The 21,470-nt window shown below is 33.6% G+C and overlaps 1 protein-coding gene across 1 annotated transcript; it reads left to right on the top strand.

Annotated features, from left to right (window-relative positions):
- The first annotated feature begins 18,856 nt into the window (after window positions 1–18,856).
- LOC110097700 (pollen-specific leucine-rich repeat extensin-like protein 1) lies at window positions 18,857–20,095 on the top strand. The gene has a single exon (XM_020824232.2). It carries the CDS (start codon window positions 18,857–18,859, stop codon window positions 20,093–20,095), a length of 1,239 nt encoding a protein of 412 aa, XP_020679891.2.
- The last annotated feature ends 1,375 nt before the right edge of the window (window positions 20,096–21,470 follow it).

Genomic DNA, 21,470 nt, shown 5'->3' with positions numbered 1-21,470 from the left:
AAATACTCAATGCATTAAAAATAAGAAACTATTATAAACTACTTAAAGTAAATCTAAAGCATCACATTCCTCCTTCAAAAGTAATAAGAACGAAGGAGGAATATCTGCACCACTAAGGTCTTTCCAAATTAAATTTTTAAACAAAGCAAAATTTGTACAAAAGTCAACTAATTTATTACATCTTCTACTATAAAAATTAAAGGAAACGTGATGAAAATATTGAATGAAAGACAAGTCTTCTTCCATCCATTCCTTATTCTTCAAATTCTTCAATGAATGTTGAAGTAATCTGATGATATTAACATTATCTCCTTCTATGAAGACTCCCTGTGCTTCCAACATCCATTCTTGAATAACATTTTTCAAGGCACAAATAGCTAATATTTCTAATTGTGCTATGTCCCAATGCAAATAATCGACACCAAAAGCCAACAAAAATCTTCCTAATTGATCTCTAAAAACTGCGCCAATAACTGCCTTGTTATTACTTAATAAATAAGCATCAATGTTAACATTTATCCATCCGGGTGGAGGGGGATGCCAAGAACAAGATAGCTTATGCTGGTTAATATCCCACTAATCCAAATAAACATTAATACCAGTTGATGTCGACGCCATGAATACCGTGTTAGCAAAAATTAACAAAACTGTCTCTACATTATCACCATGAACCTTTTTTCTACTTTTCCAAACTAGAAAAATAGCAGTGGATTAAATATTTGCAATGAATGAGTTAGTACCTGCTAATCTCCTTAATTCATTTGTACAATTATAAAAATTAGATAAAATCGAAACTTGGCATCCCCATTTATTTAAAACTGTTATGATATCCTTTAATTTTCCGCATTCCACAGCTATATGGTTTGTATCTTCCACCTTCTTGCATCCCCTTAGACATCCAAAATAGTTAAGCTATCTTCTATACATTAAGAAAGTATTGGATGGAATAACATCATTATATAGTCACCACCAAAACAATTCCACACAGGGTCTCAAGCAAATTTTCTTCATCCAACTCCAAATTTCTACACCAGATTCATAATTCATAACAACATCCTAAGACAATGCAGTAATTGTCTTCCCTGTAGCCTTCATATTCAATTCAATTTGGTCCATACAATTGTCAACATAGATTGGAATTTGTAAAATGAGTTCAACCAGATGCTTTCCAAAAATATAATGAAGATCATTTTCATTCTAAACTCCATTTGCAATAAAGTTACTAAGATCATAATCCGTATCTTCTAAGTCAGCTACAAATTAGGCCACTTAGAAATGTTTTTATCAAGTATCTATGTATAATGTAGAATATTTATAGAAAGGCCATTAGAAACTCTCCATCTAAGAATATGGAGAAGATAAGCTGCACCATTAAGCAAAATTTTCCAAGTAATAGAGTTCCCCTTCTTCACCGTCACTTTCCAAATATCTATACCATACTTCTCTCTTAAATTATGATTAAGCAAAGAATCTGGATTCATAACAAAGTTCCAAGCAAACTTAGCATGAAGTGGTCCCACTTTAGTAATGGCAGAGAAAAGACCACGACTTCCTTTATCTTTTGGTTTGCATAACAAATTCCAAGAAGCATAATGCATACCTACCTTACCATTTTGTTTTTTCCATATGAACCGTCTACACAATTTATCAAACTCTTTCAAGATCCCCAATGGAACTAAGGAATGTATAGACAACAATATTGGAAGAGATGAAAAAATAGATTTCATCAACACCATTCTTCCTTCCAAAGAAATAAATTTCTTACCCAAGTATTTAATTTGTTCAAAGCAACTTCCATCAGTTTTTGAATATCTGAACCAACCATCATTCTTAAAGTTATCTTAACTCCAAGATAGCACATTTCAATAACAATATTGAAATTCAACATCTTTGCAATAGCTTTCCTATTATTTAGCTTGACAAATTTCCCAAACAAAATGGTCGATTTGTTTTCATTCACCTTTTGACCCGACCATTTGCAGTACTTGTTTAAAATACTTTTCACCTTTATAACACTCTTAATATTAGCTTCTTTAAAAAAATAATGTCATATGCATAAAGCAAATGTGAGATTCTGGGAGCATTAGGAGCAATTTGAATTCCCATCTAAGAGTATATAGTAAAAAGATAAGGGGATAGTTAACACCCTTGTCTAAATCCTCTCTTTGTGTAAATCCAATTAGATTTAGTCCCATTGATCAAAATACTAATTTTTAGTTCCATGACTCATTGTAATAAATTTTCAATAAACTTAAAAGAAAAATTTAAATACTTGAGCACTTGTCTCAAAGAAGGCCACCCCATACTATCATATGCTTGCTCCATATCAATGTTTTTAGCCACAAGTCCCTTATCAGCTTTGGAATATTGAAATTTATTAAACACTTTCTGAGCTAGTAAAAGCAGCTTGATCATCTGAAATAATCTTATGAATGAATCCCTCCAATCTGTTTAATAACATCTTGGCCACTAATTTATAAATCGACAAGCAAAGAATAATGTGATAAAAATTAGAGGGAACCATCAGATTATTCACCATGGGTATAAGCACAATAAGACATTCTTTCCAAGTATGGGACATAGTACCTGTCATAAAAAATGATTGATAGCATTCCACACATCTTCATGAATGATTTTCCAATATGTTTTGATAAAAGAAAAATGTAATTCCATCCATACCTAGAGATATATTATACCCAAATTGTCTACCACCACTTGAAGTTCTTCTTTAGAAAAAATTGCATCAAGTTTGACTTGATCATCCTCACCAATTGATTGTACAGGTTTCGGCCAGCCTTGAAGCAAACAATTCCTCTCTTGCCATTTATTTTTGAAGAAATCCATGATAATATCCTCCACCTCCACTTGATTATCAATCAAAACATCATTCACATGTTTGATTTGATTGATCCAATTAGTATTCCTCCTAACATTAGCATAAGAGTGAAAAAAAGTATTTGAATCTCCCTCTTCCATCCATTTTGTTTCTGCTTTTTGTTTCCACCAAGTATTTAACCGAGCAAGAGTTGTATTAAGTTCACTAATCTTGGCTCTTAACAACACCAACTTGTCCTCAGTAAAATTTCCTTCATCCTCTTCCAATTGTAATTCAAAATTTTCTTTCTTTAAAGAATCTCTCAACAAATTAAAACTCTTAAAGTTAGCTTTGCTCCAAAAAAATAAAGCTCTTAAAGTCCTTTTAAATTTTAAATTAGCAAGAGTGCTAGATCATCTCCCCCAAAACTCTTTCATGATTTAGAAATAATAGCAGAAGCTACATGATAAGAAGACCAAACATCTTCATAACAAATTTCTCTACTATGAATAATAATAGGTTTAAAAATCTCCAAAATAGTAGGATAATTATTTGAAGTTACTCTAGAAAGATGTCTCATAAGAGCCAAGGGAATATAATTCATTGCCACAAAATTTATTAAGCATCTATCAAGCCTTTCCAAAATGCGAGCTCCACCAATTTTATTGTCGCACTTAGTAAATTTAGGACCCACAAACCCATCCTCATGATAGTCATTATTATTCATAAACATCTTCATATCCTTTGCACCTTGGGATAATACAAATTTTTTGCCTCCTCTTTTCTCCTATTGTGAAGGATACAATAAAAATCTCCTCCAATTATCGAAGGAAAATCTATAGGTGAATGCAACTCTGAACATTCCCATAAAGTTCTTCTTTTAAGAGTGTCTCTACTCCCATACACTGTTGATACAAACTAGCTTCCTTTATTAGTCACATTCAATTTGCCAATAATATATTTGGAAGAAACTTCAACAATAAAGAAAGAAGCAAAATCCAATCTCCATAAGCGCATTAATCCACCAGATAGTCCATCCAATGGGACCATTAAGAAATCCCAATTCTTGCCCAAAATTCCAAGAATATGCAATTTATCCATATAAGTAACCTTTGTTTCCACAAGACCAACAAAAAAAAAATCATTATCTTTAACAAACTCCTTAAGATATAGAGAGGACTCATTCTTTTCCCGTCTACAATTCCAAAAAGCAAAAGAAGTCATTACTCGATGAAGGGGAATGGACCCCCATTCCTCTTACTCTTACCACCTTCATTCTTCCTGTTACGAGTAATTATATTACCTGAACACAGCAATTTAAGTTCTTTAAGAATTTTAAATTTACTCCCTGAAGAAGAACTATCAACAAAAATTCCATCCTAAAAAGAAGACATGTTTAACTCCTCCAAATTAACCTCTCTAACAACTATCCCAACCCCTCTTTCAACAACACCCTCTACCAGCCAAGAAGACCCATATTTCCCCTCACTACGCACTACAATCTTTCCCTCTTCTACAATACTACCCGAAACAACCCCCAACTCCATTGTCTGATCAGCCTCCTCTAAAACCAAAAGTACAACAAATTTATTAAGCACTAAAATAGTAGGTTCAAAAGATAATACCTCACGAGCAACACCTCCAGAAATAATAGCATCAATAGAAGAAAGCTCAACAACAACATTATCACCACCAGGAACCTCCTTTACCACCAAATCAGCATCCAAATTAGTAGATATAATAGAATTATTACCAAGTATAACATTAACCTTTTGATCAGAACTTGAAACTCCTTTAGCATTTGGAAGCTGATTAATCTTTGCAACAAATACTTTCTTGTTAGATACATAAACTCCATTTTGTTTATTCAACCTCATATCAACATATTTGAATATTTTCTTTCCATAATTAACATGTAACCATGGCCCATATAAAGTACCCTTGTTTTCTTTAAATTTATAAGCACCATCTTTTTTGTCCACGTGAATTTCGTTATTCTTGATTAAAGTAGGTTTCACAACATCCTTAGCCACCTCCACCTTCACATCTGGACAATCCACTTTATCATGACCAATTTTACCACATTCAAAACCAAGTTTAGAAATCCCATCATGATCTATTTTTTGAAAGAATCTTCCCGTAATTCCTTCCACCAAAAAACCTAAGGGAAGTTTATTGTCTAACGATACCCGAACACAAACTCTAGCAAACTCTCTTCTGCCCCCTTGAAATATATTCCCATCTAACAAATATGGTTTGCGAACTTGGGAAGCTATCCTACATATATTAATCTCATCCCAACATTGCAAAGGCAGATTGGGAATTCTAATCCACATCAGAGTTGAAAGCCCTATAAGTGAAGAAGGAGAGAACATAAGTGACCATCTTTCAATACAGATAAAATGACCTTTAACATACCAAGGTCCTCCCATCAGAATAGACTCCATAATTTTAGAATTCTCAAATGAAAACCACACCCATTCTTGGTCCAATCTAGTTATATGAAAATTTCCAAATTTAGTCCACTATCTTCTCAATTCAAGACATATCACCTGAAAAGGAATATTGTCACCAAACACTTTGACAACAAGAGAATTTTCCAACTTCTTTGCATTCTCTACCTCTTTTTAAACATTAAGCATTACAACCTTCCCATCCTCCTTAAGACATGAACCTAGCTCCAAATTATCAGTTCTAAATTTTGGCTTTCTTGTCCAAGCAGATGGCAATACCTGGCTTTTTTTTAAAATGTAGGTAGATTATTATTGTATTGAGTAGTCAAATTAATCTTTTTATATTCAACCTGAGGGTCTTCCTTATTCTCTACAGTTAAAGAGGAAATATTCTATGGAATACTCTTAGTTACTATATTTGTATTTAAACTTAATTTATCAACCACCAGAGAAACTTTCAGATTTTTAATAGAAACATTCTTAATAGGAGACACCAGAAGAGAAACAGAACTATAACACTTTTTAGCATAAATTTTCAAACCATCTGAAGAAGATGCATGCTTCCAAATCAATTTTTCCAATAACTTTTTTAATCCCGACTTTGCAGCTTGTAGGTTTCGGGCTTTTTGAATTCATTTTCCATCATCAAATCTTTACCTTTACCCAAAACTACCAAGACTTTCTTGGTATTTAACAAACCTCCATCATTTATAATCAATGTCATCTCTTTTAAAATTTTATTTTGGCTAGTGAGAATCGACATACCTTCTGAACCTCCATTAAAAACTTCAGCAGAAGATCGCACAGGGACCTTCAACCCATTTAAAAAATTTTCCCACGAACCAAATGTTGCTAGGCGATTACCTTATATTAGAACCACTAGAAGCCGCCGGAGGAACGATGATTATTCACCTTCCAAGCCAACCGCAAAAAAAATGAGGGAAGCAAGAAATTTGAAAAACTCACATTTAAAAAATAAATTTTTAATTTAAAAAATATTTAATATAATATTTAATACAATACTAATTAAATATTAAAGTAATTAGATAATAAAAGGATTAATGATTTAAATTAAATTTATTATGAATAAATTTTCTAATTTTAAAAATACTTAATATAATTTAAGTTTAAATACTAATTAATTACTTAAAAATAAGGGTTTTTAAAAATAATTTAAAATATGTACTATATTTTAAAATTATTTTAATTTTTAAAATTTGATATATTATATGTTTTTATTTGGATTTAAAAATAAATTTTAATAATTATTTGAAGAAATATAGTTTAAAAGAGCATTTAAAATAAACATTTAAAATAAATTTAAAAATAATTTTAATAAAACATGGTGGCGGGAAGACGTGGAGGCCTCTTATTGGCTATCCCAAACCGGAAGAATCATGGCCAACCTACATCACACAATCTTCGGCAATGATTTCCGCGGCGCAGGAATCAGTGCTCGCGGACTTAATCATGTCGGTTCTAGATCACGTCGGATGGAGTGAATGACCACAAGATCAGATCCACGGTTAAACGATTGCCACAGAACGGACAGATCTAGACTTTTCATGTTTCAATCAATTATCTAGATCTTACGTAGTATTTACACTATATAACCCGAAACCTCAAGAGATATTTCTTTTCGTTCTCTTGATTGGGTGGATCAAATCAAACAAAATTTTTAACATAACGTCTACACTTGAAGAGGATTCATCATGGACCAAAATTGAGGTTTAAAACACATTGTGTGAAAAGTTATTTAACCTTAGGTGTCCTAAGCTAGGGTTAGGTTTTTACCTCTATCCAACTAGAGAATTCAAGATATCTTTAATTTTATGAGCTTATTTACTATCCACGAATATTTCTCCTATTGAACCCGAGGCATGGTAAGCTACAGATTGAGCTGAGGAAGCCTTGGTCAAATTTAGGCTTGATTTGCTGGAATCCTATCACTGATGAGGTTTGTCTTGCTAGACTTAACTTAGGAGATATTGGAGGAGACCAGGGGAACTCAATGGAAACAAAGCTCGGGTTTGAGGGGGCTTGGGAAGAAAATAATGTACGATCCCTCTAATGAAGCCCTAAGCCTCTATTTATAGTCTTAACCCTATGTTAGATGGCTAGAATAATTCTAGAGTTAATTTGGAGGGATATAGACTTACTTGGCCATATTATGGGTCAATGGAATTCTTGGATGAGTTTAAATGTAAAGAGAGTGATGAATTTGACCTAAATAGGTCAAATTTGACAAAATTATGCTTGGGTTGACCAAGCCATGAGTTGACCTAGTCATCATGGTCAATCAAGTCCAAATGGGTAAGGGATTGAGCAAAGGAGGCTTTGGAATTGATTAAAACTCAAATAAGGGTAATTTGGGCTAGTTTGGTCAACTATGTTGACCTAGAGCCTGGACCTGGGCTCAACAGACTTGGTTTGACCTACTGAACCTAATAGAAGTGGACTTAGGGTCTGGCTTGGTCAATTTGACCAAGTTAACCCCCCTTGAACCAAGGTTTAGTGAAAATTATGGTAAACAATCATATATTACTCTAGATTGTTGAAGACTTCAAGATAAGGTAGAATAAGATTAAATGTAAATAGTATGTATATCTTTAATTTTATATCTTGAGTCTGAGCAAGTATAATTGTAATTGGATAATCATGCACACACACGGGGGAGAGTGATAATTTTTTTAAAAAAACTGATTGTCTTGTATGATAAATTGTACTATATGATTTCACTTAGGTTTTTCTCCAGAATCTGGCTATTCATACTATGACTTGATTTTCTTAACTGATCATACTGAATAATATTCAGTCATGCAAATAATTGACAATATATGAAATTAGGTTTATACCAGATCATACCATACGAACTTGTTTATTTTTAAAGTATTCATATATTATGATATCAATTCTTATAGATGACTAACAGTATACATAATTTGATTTGTATTAGATCTTACCAAATGACAAACAATTATTTTGAATTATTCATACTATAAGATATAAAGTCAAACAAATGATTGATCATATACAAAATTAGGTTAGTACCTGATCGTACCATATGAACTTGTTAATTTTTGAACTATTCATACTGTAAAATTTCAAGTCATACAGATGACCGTCAATATACAAAACAAAGTTCATTCAAGTTCATACCAAATAAAGCCATGATTTTTGAACTATTCATATCAAATGATTTTCGATCATATAGTATGAATTATGGATGGTTCTCTTGTAAAAATTCAATTTTTGGACAATATTTCATGTTTTTTCTATAAATAAAGGCCTAAAATTGTCATCCCTATCCTTTGCTTCAAAATTTTTCTTGAGAGTGACTATTGGGAGTATGTTTGAGAGAGATTTTTAGATTGGAGAGTGAGAGATCTAGTGAAAGGGAATTATAAGGGATTCACAAGGTTTCCCAAAGTGAGGATATCTTGGTTAGCCTTAGGACAGTTCTATAAGGTCTAATAACCTACACAAACTTTCATTCTTTATTTTGATATTTAATACTAATATATGATATTATATAACATTAGTTTTTATTTTTTAAAAGATTAAAAGAATTCTTCCAAATTAGATTATGGGACATCACATACCCCACTTATAATATTGAATAGGCATTATTTTATACAACCCTTGTCAACTATTAACCATTACTACATCCATTTTATAAGAAAATAGATTATGATAGGGGGAAAGATTGGATGAAACATCAAAGGGATGTTGAAGTCAATATCTCAAGCATAGTTACCGTCAAGTAAGGTTATCCAATATAAATCAAGGATAATATAGCCTTCAAAAACCTTCTTCCAAATATTGGAAATGTTTTAAGAAAGCCTTAAATGAATGTCAAATTCTATTTACTCCATAGACAGACTTCTACTCATTTGGTAAGGTTATATCCTCAAAAAATAAATAACAATCTAAAAAAAGACCAAACTTTACCTTCAACTCAGCGTACACATAGCACATGCCCCTCTAAATATTAAGATACAGTCATTATGAAGGGAATTTGATTCAACCTTTTCCACACATCTTAATGTTATCAAATAATACTCTTTCAAATAATCTTAGATAGGTCAAACATCCTTAATAAATTTCTCAAAACCTTTTCCAAACATGTTAACGTTAATTGAGCAATTCTCTAACAAACAATCTTTGATAGATAAAAAATCTTTGGTTGATTTCTCTCAATATCTTTCATATTGATTAATGTCAACAAGAAATGCTTTGAAATACAATCTTGAATAGGTTAAATAACCTAGGTTCATTTATCTCAACCTCATTCATATAATTTATCATCAATGAGTAATGCTTTCACAAATAACCTTAGATATGTCAAGCATCCTTGATGAATTTCTCTCAATCTCTTCGATGCAGGTTAACGTAATCAAGTAATGCTATGAAAAATGATCTTAGACAGTTTAAATATCCTTGTTGGGTTTCATTCAATCTCTTCTATATAGGTTAATGTAATCTAGCAATGCTCTAACAAAAATATTAAATAGGTCGAACATCCTTGATGAATTTTTCTTAATATCTTATACTCCAATTGACATCAACGAACAATATATTTATGGATTTCTTTCAACATCATTCATCATAAGTTAGGGTTAGGGTGAAAAACATATTAACCTATATATATTACAAATATAGGTCAAACATCCTTGATGAATTTTTCTTAATATCTTATACTCCTATATCCATAACTTATGAAAGACATATTTCTTTATAATTATCTATAATATATATGAGGATCTTATTCAAAATGACATTATTTATGATGCCTCACCATTATGTAGTATGAGCAAGCATACTAATATGCAGAAGAAGAAATATTTGTCTATATATGAAAGTATAGTGACATATGGGTGGAAAGTTCTCATAATATTTGACAACTATTATAAGAGTTTAGATTCATCTTCTTTCATCATCACTTTTAGAAACTTAATTGTAGAATTTAGTCAAGCTTATGGAAACATACATTCATTCTTTATAAATAAAGAGTTTTAATCCAAGGCCACATAAAAAATAATTGGTTTCTTATAATATAATCATATATTTTATTATTAGAATATAGACTTTAGAAAGTCTCTTATAACAATCAAATGTTGAACATGAAACCCTTAAATGGAATGTCTCTTCTCCCACAAATCCTATTGAAATTATGAGGAAAGATCTGCCTTAGATGTAGAAGTAAAGTAGGACTTGTTGGCCTTGAAAATTAAGTCTCTCTGACATATACATTCAATATTTCTTTCAATAAAAAATAAAGCCTCATCATAGTGACAAAAAGCTGAGAGCTACCTCTACGTTGATCAACGTTGATGGTCTTTAAACTTTGGTTGGATAATTTTTCCTACTTTTACGAGGGGGAACTAGATCTTGTGTCAAAGGATTGGGCTTTGGTTACCATCAATGGTTTTTAAACTCCTTTATGATAATGTTTTCTCTATTTATGGGAGAAACCTAGAGCTTGTCTTGGAGTACCATGCCTTTTTGTCCATTGATGATATATGAAAACGTAAATGATAGTCCTAACTTCTTGTATAGGAGAAAACTAGAGTTTGCATTAAAGGGATGAACCTTTATTTCCGTCAATGATCTTTAAGCTCTTATAGGATTCTTTTTCCTCCTTTAATAGGGGAGAATTAGAGCCTACATCACTAAATTAAGATTTTCTTACAATCAAGTGGCACTTAAATGCCATTGAATGGTGCAATTTCAGCTTGAATGAGCATAAATCAAGGGCCTAAAGCACAATTTAAAATTTAAGATAATAATTGGAAGACCAAATTATCCACAAATTTAACATGCTTGTAGTTGAATCACGTGGCTCAACAAGGCGAATCTAATAAGCCCAAATTGCTTTATTCTGACATTATTAAAACACTTAAATGCTGATGAATGCTTCATGTCCAAGATAATTAATATGGGCCATCTAATGGAAAGTTCTAAATTTGCACCATTTTTATGGGCATGAGCTCCTCAGAATCTTTAAATACCCCGACAGGCGCACACACACACACAATCTCTACACGAGAGGGAGGGAGGAGCATGGAACTAGAGGCTAAACTTTAGCTTGAGACTCAATTGAGCTCTAAGGCTCAAGAATTTAAAAGTAACACCATAGCTAGGCCATTGCGTGATCGTAAATGGCATTTTTAGCAGTCATTTTTCACCGAAAAATTAAAATTTGTATGTAATTAGTTTTTTTGAAATAAAAAATTTTTTGCCAGTAAAACACGTATTGGAAAATAAACACCCAATGAAAAAATAAGCAAGAATATTTTCAGTGGAAAAAATCAGCAAGAAACATTTCAGGCAAGAAAATATTGCTGCTAAAAATTAAAAAAAGATTTTGTTCAAACCCCTCTCCATCGGTAGATATAATGCTGAGCTAAACATGTCATGTAAGCTATATTTAACAATATTTTTTAAATGAGCTAATTAATTAATTTAAATTAGTTAATTTAACATAATAATAATTATTAAAATTATTTATTTAATTTATAAATATTTATTATGATTTTTTTTTAAAAAAAAAATTAAATTTTACTGGAATTTCTTCTAAATCCATTGAAAATATTTCGTTAGGAATCCATAAAAAAATCTACCATAATGTCTGACAAAAAAATTTCTTCTAGAAATTTTGTCGGTAATCTATATTTTTTATATAGTGTGAGCCTTCGTCGATCGACAACTATGATCCTCAAACCATGGACATAGAAATATGATACTTTTGACCTCTATTGCTCGTTGACTATAATCCTTTTAACATGTATCACCCTCAGACTATGACCTTCAATCACCAATGCTTGAGTATGTTTCTCAAACATCCATTTTGACTATGATAACTAGCCCACCATTATTTGGCAATAATCCTTAGACTACCAATGCTCCACAATGGTCCTCTGACCACTCTTACCCAAATATGATCCTTCTAACCTCAGTCACCTAATGATTATAATCCTTTGACCTCTGTTACCCAATTATGATCCTTCAACTACCTTTGCTTGATAATGATACTTTGATCTTCTTTATTTATTGACTATAATCCTCCACCATATATCACGTAAGTATGATCCTTTGACAACAGTCACCTAACTATGATCCTTGGACCATTATCTCCCTACTACATCTTTCAACCTCCATCACCAGACTATGATCCTTAGACCTCCATGATCCTTAGACCTCCATCATCTAAATACAATCCTCCATCCTTTGTTGATCTTTTTCAGTCCTCGAGTCACTATATGTGACACCCCAAGATCTAAATATGGAAGAATTGCCTGTTTTATCTTCTAATTAATCCCTTAAAGCTTGTATTAATTTGATAGTAGAGATAAATTTAGTGTAATAAATTATTATTCATGTGCATCAAGTCATATACATTAGTTTATAATGTTAACTTCATTACTCAAAATTCATGTATAATAACTAAGAGTTCAATCAACAACATCAATCTATCATTAATCACTCCAATTACAAAATAATAAAACCAAAATATAAAATAACTAATAAAAAATCCCTATCGGCATCACTTTACTGGATCCTTACCCTTTCCTGAAAATTATATAAAAATTATAGAGTGAGCTAATATCTTAGTAGGTTATAAGAACCTACAACTATAATAATGTAAGGTAATATAAGATGTATGCATATAATCATTCAATCCAGATTACTATAATCATGTAACAATGAAAAAAGATAAAAATTTATATGAATAATGCTATAACATTTGAGCAATGGAAAATAATTCAAGTAATATAACTTGGAATAAATGATTAGTAGTTATATAAATAATCATTTTGTTCTATCAATTTGAATACCCATGTCAAATATAAAGCCATGCACATGATTTTTTAATCTTATTTTCTATCTATATGCCATATCATGTATATCAATCTACCTGTGATATCGAGCAAGTGATCTATATGTAATATGCATGCCATATAGTCGTATAGTATAAATTCATGTATATTATATTCTACATTATGTATAAATGTCATATATCATGGATTTTATATGTATTATATATCATTATATCAATATTGTCATGCACATATATCAATTGTATCATTAATAATATACATGTTATATTATATCATATCACTTATGCAATCTTATGTACTCATGTATTATACATATTCTATGTTCAATAATAAGTAAGGCATGAAATCTGCCTACTTTTGGTTCTTTTCCTATATAAAGTTTTATGGACCCTTCAAACTAAACAAGAATCAATCTTAATCATCTTAGTCCTATAAATAAGAATAAGTTTTATATCACATGGCCTAAGTTAGGTGACTTTCATTTAAGATGTCATCATTTCCTGTCTGTCAATATATCATTTTATATCATTCAATCTCCTTACACTTTTCATTTCATATAACTTAGGATTACACGAGAAACCTATTTAGAGAAAAAGCTCATTTGCCCACCGTCTTGTAAAGGATAATATAATTCTAGCTAACCTAAATCAATCAATCATTTTTAGCTAGTCCTTTTTTTTCATATATATATATATATATTTCATATCATTTTAATTATAATAGCAACCATCATGTACACATCCAAAATATTTATCATTATACTCATCACTATGGATGTACTATGCAAAAATGTATGTATAAATAATAACTATGTGGATATAACGTATTTCATGTATAGATGTAGTACACTAAATCGTGATTCTTTCATACTTAGTATGACTCTACTCATTTTAGATAAACTAATATATATACCAATTAGTGAAATCTTAATAGTAACCTATTAAAATGTTCAAGATGATAATATCTTCCAAATATCAAAATTTACATAGTAAATTTTTTCTAGAATGTGATATATTACATTTTATTAATTTTAGGAGAGATAAAATCGGCAAAACCTCAAAATCATAAACAATAGAAGGGTTTAGATTATTTACCACAATCATAGCACATTTTGCAAGTGGTGTAATAAAAAATATTGGTCTAAACACATATTTCTCTTAACATAATGTTTTTACATTTTTTATTTAAAAAATAAAATTTCTGACTCCGCACCATAACGGTGAAAACCCCGGTGCTGCAATTCTCATTTAAGTTCTTATAAGCACGAGAGTTTAGCACCGTAGTGCTTTTCATTCATAGCTCTATCGCACCGCTCATTTCAAAGCTTCAAAATAACTTCAGATTTCATCATTTTCTTATAAGATTGTAGCTAATTCGTGATTTACTGAATAATGAGTTCAACATACTGTGCATATTTCAATATTATTAATGATCCATCCAACTAAAATGACTGAAATTGAAAAATTAGCCCTATATTTATGAGAATAATTGGAGAAGACTTGAATCCCTTCTAAGAGCTTTCTAATTGATGACTTAAACTACTGAACATAACAAGAAAATTTTGCCAGAACTACCCCACAAAAATTAAGCCCATCCATACTAAAAAATCACGTATAGCAAATTTCAGTCTGCAATAAGGACAAATCATGCTTGGTGGAATGAACGAATATGAAACAATGCAAATATTTTAAAAACATGAAAAAGTTGAAATGAAACATTTAAAGCCTAAATTATATTTAAATTTTATAGATGAATTAAATAAACAGTAAAAATAAAATATTAAATTCGTCATATATTCAGTACTAATAAATCATGCTTTCGCAGCACTTTTTAAGATCTACTGCAGCGGTTTAAACACCTATTAATTTATTTGCAGCGGTTTAGAAACTGATGCAAATCCACTGTATTTGCGTTCGCTGGAAAGACTTCACAGATGGTGATAGTGTCGCTCCTCCGACAGCAGCTCAACGGAGAATAATGAAGGAGACGAGCTGATACACAAAGGAGAAGGAAAGAGGGAGAGTTGAGGGGAACAAAGAGGGGTCTGAATCGCGATAATATTAGGAAATTAGGGTTCATCGGTGGGTTTATGAAATATATTCGTAGCAGTTTTTTTTAGAATATTAAAATTGATGCTATAAGTTTGGAATTAAAATAAATTTTAACAGCAACGATTTAAACTGTTGTAAAAAGTGATTTTTCACATCGGTTTCTAAACCGCTGCTATAAAATGCTGCGGAAACAGTAATTTTTTGGTAGTTTAACAACCCAAATTCTTAACTATAGAGATATTGTTCGTGTTGACTTAATAGCCTCTCGGTTATGTCATATTGGTGTAATGTTTCAGTAGGTCACACTTCCGAAAATTATTTTGGGATGAACACGCTTAACTGTGAAGTTTCTTATAAAAATTTTAGGCATTACAGCAAAATGTGCCTCAATATTTAAGAGTTTAGCTTTCTTTTACTTGAGGGGATTCAGAGGTGGAGCAAAAAATTTTTATTATGAATGCACTAAATATTATTTAAAAAAAAAAAAACGCTCAACTTTTATCATATATGTCGGGTTCAGAATTACTTATATCATAAAAAGAATAAAATTATATAATAAAGAAAAATTTTTAATCTATAGCAAGTCTATTTATACTCTATTACGTAACAGTTTCATGTTTGGAGTCATCATATGTCTTTTTCAATATTAATAATTATATCTCAGTATAACCGCATATAGTTAACATGATTTTGCTGATCGTAATGAAGCGCGCATGCAGTGATGTCATGCAGCTTCTTACACTAAGAACGAGCTTCTATAAGAAGAGCGATGGGAGCACGTTTTCACATGTGGACGGTTAATCCGTATCGAACTTGCCCAACTTCCTGCGACCAAATTCCCGCGAGATTTTGAAGAAACGACTCATGTAAAGTAAATTCGAGATATCCAATCAGAAAGTTAAAAACATATTTTATTCTTTTTTTAATAGAAAACTTTCAAAATTAAATTTAGAGTCATATGAACTTTTATTTAGGGACTTTATAATCAAATTGAAAGTTTATATGAGACAAGGGACAAAGACTTCATTCATGACAACTTTGTTACTGCTTCTTAAAACAATATTTTATTTATTAAAAATCTGCTTCAAGAAGCAATAACAAAATTGGCCCAAACGAGGCCCAAAAGTTATATGATCTAACTCATAAAGTGCTCAAATCAAGCACTTGAAATATATATGAAAATTTAATGACATTAATTTGAGGATAAAATGATCTCTAAATCTTGCACGCTTGCACTTAAATCAAATGTCTCATTTAGAGGAATTTAACAAGCTGAAAAATACGGAAGTGTGAGGTTCTCAAAACATTTAGGCTTTGTTTGTGATAACTTTCTTAATGCTTTCTAAAAAAAAATTTCTACAAAAATTTTTTGAACTAAAAAATTTTTATACAAAAAAATTGCTTTATAAAATAGTAGAAAGTTATACCAAATAAAGCCTTAATTGCTAAAATAGTGGTTTATGGTTGCGAAAATAAGTACAAGCCATCCAATGAAGTGCTTTGAATTTCAACTTAAATTATCAAATTATCACTAGACAACTAATAGTAGGCCAAGATTCTTTACATAAAATGAAGAAAACTAGGACCTAAATTGGACTTGAAATTAATGAGAGTTAGAAGATCTAAGAAAATGTAGAGGTCTACACACTACAAGAAAATAGATTAAGGAGATAAGACATTATAATTGGATAAGCAATAAATTTTAATAATGCTTTATTTGCGACGGCTTTCTTACTGTTTCTTAAAGCATCTTTTAAGTACAAAAATTTTAAATTTTGTACTAATAATTACTTTAAGAAACAGTAAGAAAGCCATCTCAAATGAAGCTTCAATATCACCAAAATTGATATCCATAATTATATATATCAACACTTCATGAAATTAAAGGGGCGTGTGATTTATTTGATTGATCATTTTGCAACCCATTTTTATCTTGGATGCTATAAGAAAAATGTTATTATTGGTCTCTAATTTAGCAACAAAAAAAAAATTATTGGTCACGAAAAGTCTTAGCGACGAGGCTACTGCGACAAACTAGCGACCTAATTATTTTTGGTCGCTATTTGATTTAGCGGCCAAATTGTTATTTTTAGCGGCCAATTTTGATTGTCGCTAATGATTTTTTTTCTTGTAGTGACATGACATTCAATGCCAACATTCACAACAAAACATCATCATCATCATCATCATCAACTAATTGCCATAGCCTCATCACTATAGGTCATTTGGTGTCATTTAACCACCATTGCCCAACTATTATAATCCATTCACCATTATCAAGTTGTTGTCATACAATCACAATAGGACATTTAATTGATGTTCTTTACCCATTATCACCAATATGTTGTCATCTAGGGGTGTCAATTTGGGTCAATGGACTGGGTTCGGGTCCAACCCAAGTTGATTAGGGATTTAACAGGCTGACCCGAACCAAAAACATTGGTCAGGATTTTCAACTTAGACCCGATCCTCACGGGTTCTGGGTTGACACAACTAGACCAGTGAACCCGGAATAGGGTTTAGTTTCCGTCGAGGTCTAGGAAACTGCTCCAATGTGAGTGGCTTGTGATTTCATCGAGCAAAATTGCATGAGTTGGAGAGTGTGGGAGTTAGCGAGTGAACTAGTGTGCTAGACGATAGTGCGAGGTGTGATAGTTGCTTCGGCTAAGGGCGTGTGCAAGCTCGATTTGGGCTAGGCCAACTAGAGGCTTATGCAAGTGCGACAGTCGGCTATAGTGACTTAGCGGTAGCAACGTAGTTGATCAAGGTCGATGGGATGATAGCTGACATCAGGTCAATTCGGGTCAAACTTGCACTGCCAGATTGACTCGAATATGACCCAAACTATAAATGGGTCCAAAAATAGAACCCGTACCTGACCCATTTTTTATCGGGTCGACCCGAACCTGGATTTTTTGGGATGGTTTTGGGTGAGATTTTTGGGTCATGTCAAAAATTGACACCCATACTATCATCCAACTTATATCATTTGACCATAATCATCTAAACTTTCTAGTTAAACTACCATCACCCTCCTACTAATACTTGACTAATATCATCTTATTGCTACAATAACCCTCCAAAACGTCTCCTACAATCTTAATTATAGTTATAAGACACTTATACTAAGTTCATATTTTTATAATCCAAACTTCTGGAATTAAGGGAAACAAAGATCTCTATAATTTTATTTATATAATGAATTAGTGATGCAGAGCATCTTAATTAAATTGCTCCTTAGGCATATTTTAATTAGTTTGTTATGTGCTTCTTACAAGTGTCTTCTAGAGTATTCTATTTAGCTTATATAAGCAAGTAATGTAGTAGGAAAAACTCATTGAATGATATTATACTCTTTGAAGCCTTTGAGCTTGCCTTTCTTCTTCTTCCTTGGATTGAGAAACCGAAATCCTTCTTGCAGGTCGCATCTTCCGACAATCCACTACATCAGTTGGTATCAGAGCCTGGAGCTTGCGAAGATCGATGGACTGCTGAGGAAGGTCGGCTATCGACGACGATTGAAGCCGCAAAACAAGATTGGCGGTCAACGACAATCGACGTCAAGGAAGGTGGGCTGCTGACGATGCTCGGAGCCGGATCGCCTTCTATCAAGCTCAATCGAAGAAGTCGCTCGATCAGGTAGATAGAAACCTTGATCAGATTCGCAAAACTCTTCCGTCAATAAGGAGGATGAGGATGTCGTCGGCAACCATACCGAGGCATTCTTCTTCTTCGATCCCCTCCTCCGCTTCACGCAAACGCCATCCGTCCCGCCATACTCCCATGGTCGCTGATGATTACGCTCCGCTCGAACTCCCGCTCAAATGGCGTGATCCACCGCCGGAATACCCACCGCTCAAGCTTCCGTTGAAATGGCGCGATCCTCCTCCGCTTCATTGCCAGATCCGTGTTCCCAAACCTCCATTTTCTTCAATTCCCAACACCGCCGTTGATTCAAACCATTGCTCAAGTGGCGATCCGAGAGCCTACAATTGCTTTAGTTCACCAGAAATGGCCGTTCCCCATCCCGCTTCCGCCATTAGAGAGCTTTCCCTCCACGGCCCATCTCGCCAATGCCAAAACTCCTCCGCTCACGGCCCGACCTACTCTAACTCCAGAAGGACGGATGCATACGACGTACCAAAAATGAGCCCTCTCACTTCGCTTTCAGAACCCACTCCTCCACCTTCCCTCCCGCTCTCTCCCCCAAATCTTACATTAAAGGTCCATTCCGCAGCTTGCGTCCAAGACGGTCTCCCACGACCGGACCCCGCCGCTGCCTCAGCTACCTCCCGTGATCCGACGCATCTCCCTTTGTCCACACCATCTGATCCTCCAACAAGTCCTTCACCGCTAGCTCCTGTTGCTACTACTCCCAACCCTCCTAATTCTTTGTCACTGCAACTCGCGATCGGGCCTGATGCTGAGCTTGACGCCGAGTCTGACACCGAGATTGACGCCGCGGAAGAGGGATTAGATCTTCAGTGGATCATGATGAACAGTGGTGAACCCGTCTGGATGGAGCTCCAGCTGGAGATTTGCCATCTTCCTGCATTGCCTGCGGACGGCAACAAGGCAGTGCGGGTTCCGGACTCTGCCATGGATGGAAATCATTCCGACTCCGTCAATTACTCGGCCCCTCCTACAGCCCGCGCGAGATCCGGCCCCTGCTGCTCACGCAAGACAGATGATGAGCGCGAGCCAGTGCCTTGCGACGAGCGCGATTCCACGCCTGGAGACGAGCACATTTCAACGCCTGGCGACGAGCGCATTTCCGCACCGAAGACAGTGACGCCAGGAGCAATCGCGATGCTCCTTTCCATTGGTGATCGGCAACTTGATTTGGAGAAGCAACAGTCTATAGCTGCAAAATCTGAGCCTATGACAGAGAAAACTGTGGAATCTCTGCCCTTGCCAATGCAAATTCCAGGTTAGTATGGTGGTCTTTCTCCCTTTGGGTACATGACCCAAGTTTCTTTACAGCATTTTGGTCCTGTTGATGCAAGCGCCAGTTCTTCCAAAGCAGTTCAGATCTTGTTTCCCTCACAACTCCGAAGCAATTCAGATCTCGTTTCCTTCACAACAGTTGGTGCGCAAGGGAGCCTTCCTGGCAAGAGTCTAGGATCTGTGCAAGAGAAGGAAGGTTTGCAAATGCTTGATGTGAAGGCCACATACAAAGCTGATCCAATGCCATGCTCACAAGCTGCTCGATGTAATGTTGCTAATAACTTCAGGCAGTTGGGTATTAATGATTTCCTTGCTGTGATTGATTTAATATTTCAGGACAAACAATACAGACAACTGATTATTCTCAAAGTTCATGAGATAAGTTCAAAAGGCTTATGCTGCTTAGATTTTACATATAAAACTTACTGCACAGACAGTCATCCTGCACACAAGAAGCAGCTTGATCCAAACAAATATTATAAAATTGAGAACAATTTAATCTTCGTTGGTGTTGCTGACCTTAGAGATCCTCTCCGTGCTGAAGTTTATAAAGTAATTGAATATTGTAGAGGAACAGGAATTAAGGTAATTGTTATAATTGGAGATAACGACTCTACTGTAGAATTAATCTGTCATGAAATTGGATTGGCTCGTAAGCTGGAAGGTGTCAAGTGGAGAAGTTTCACAGATAAAAAATTTTTTACTCGTCTTCTTATTAATTAGAAACTTGAACTTCTGTCAAAGCCTATAGACTTAATTTTCCCTTGTGCTGAGCCTCGGCACAAACTATAAATTGTGAGGCTCATGCAGGAAACGGGCGAGGTTGTTGCAATGACAGGAGATGGTGTTAATGATGCACCTACCCTCAAACTTGCTAACATTGGAATTTCTATGGGTATTACTGAATCAGAGATTGCGAAGGAGGCTGGAAAAGAAATGAGGTTTTGGAAGAAATCATTGAAAGAATCCATTGGCATTGGTCTGGTTGGTCAACTTGTTGATGTTGAATTTCTAATCAAATTAATGACTGTGAAAGCAAATGAAGATATAGGAAAAAAAATCTTCAACTGCATTCAAAGCCTTCGACCCAGGAGGATTGATTATAAATTCTACACCTATCTCCCTCTCTACAACACGCCTCGACGAAGTCGAGCCCTTTTTGACGCAAGGGGAGAATGATGCAGAGCATCTTAATTAAATTGCTCCTTAGGCATATTTTAATTAGTTTGTTATGTGCTTCTTACAAGTGTCTTCTAGAGTATTCTATTTAGCTTATATAAGCAAGTAATGTAGTAGGAAAAACTCATTGAATGATATTACACTCTTTGAAGCCTTTGAGCTTGCCTTTCTTCTTCTTCCCTGG

The sequence above is a fragment of the Dendrobium catenatum genome, unplaced genomic scaffold (assembly GCF_001605985.2).
Source record: "Dendrobium catenatum unplaced genomic scaffold, ASM160598v2 fragScaff_scaffold_669, whole genome shotgun sequence".
NCBI classification, from domain to species: domain Eukaryota; kingdom Viridiplantae; phylum Streptophyta; class Magnoliopsida; order Asparagales; family Orchidaceae; genus Dendrobium; species Dendrobium catenatum.
The sequence above is the reverse complement of the archived record's forward strand: the minus strand, read 5'-3'. Positions and strand labels throughout refer to the sequence as shown.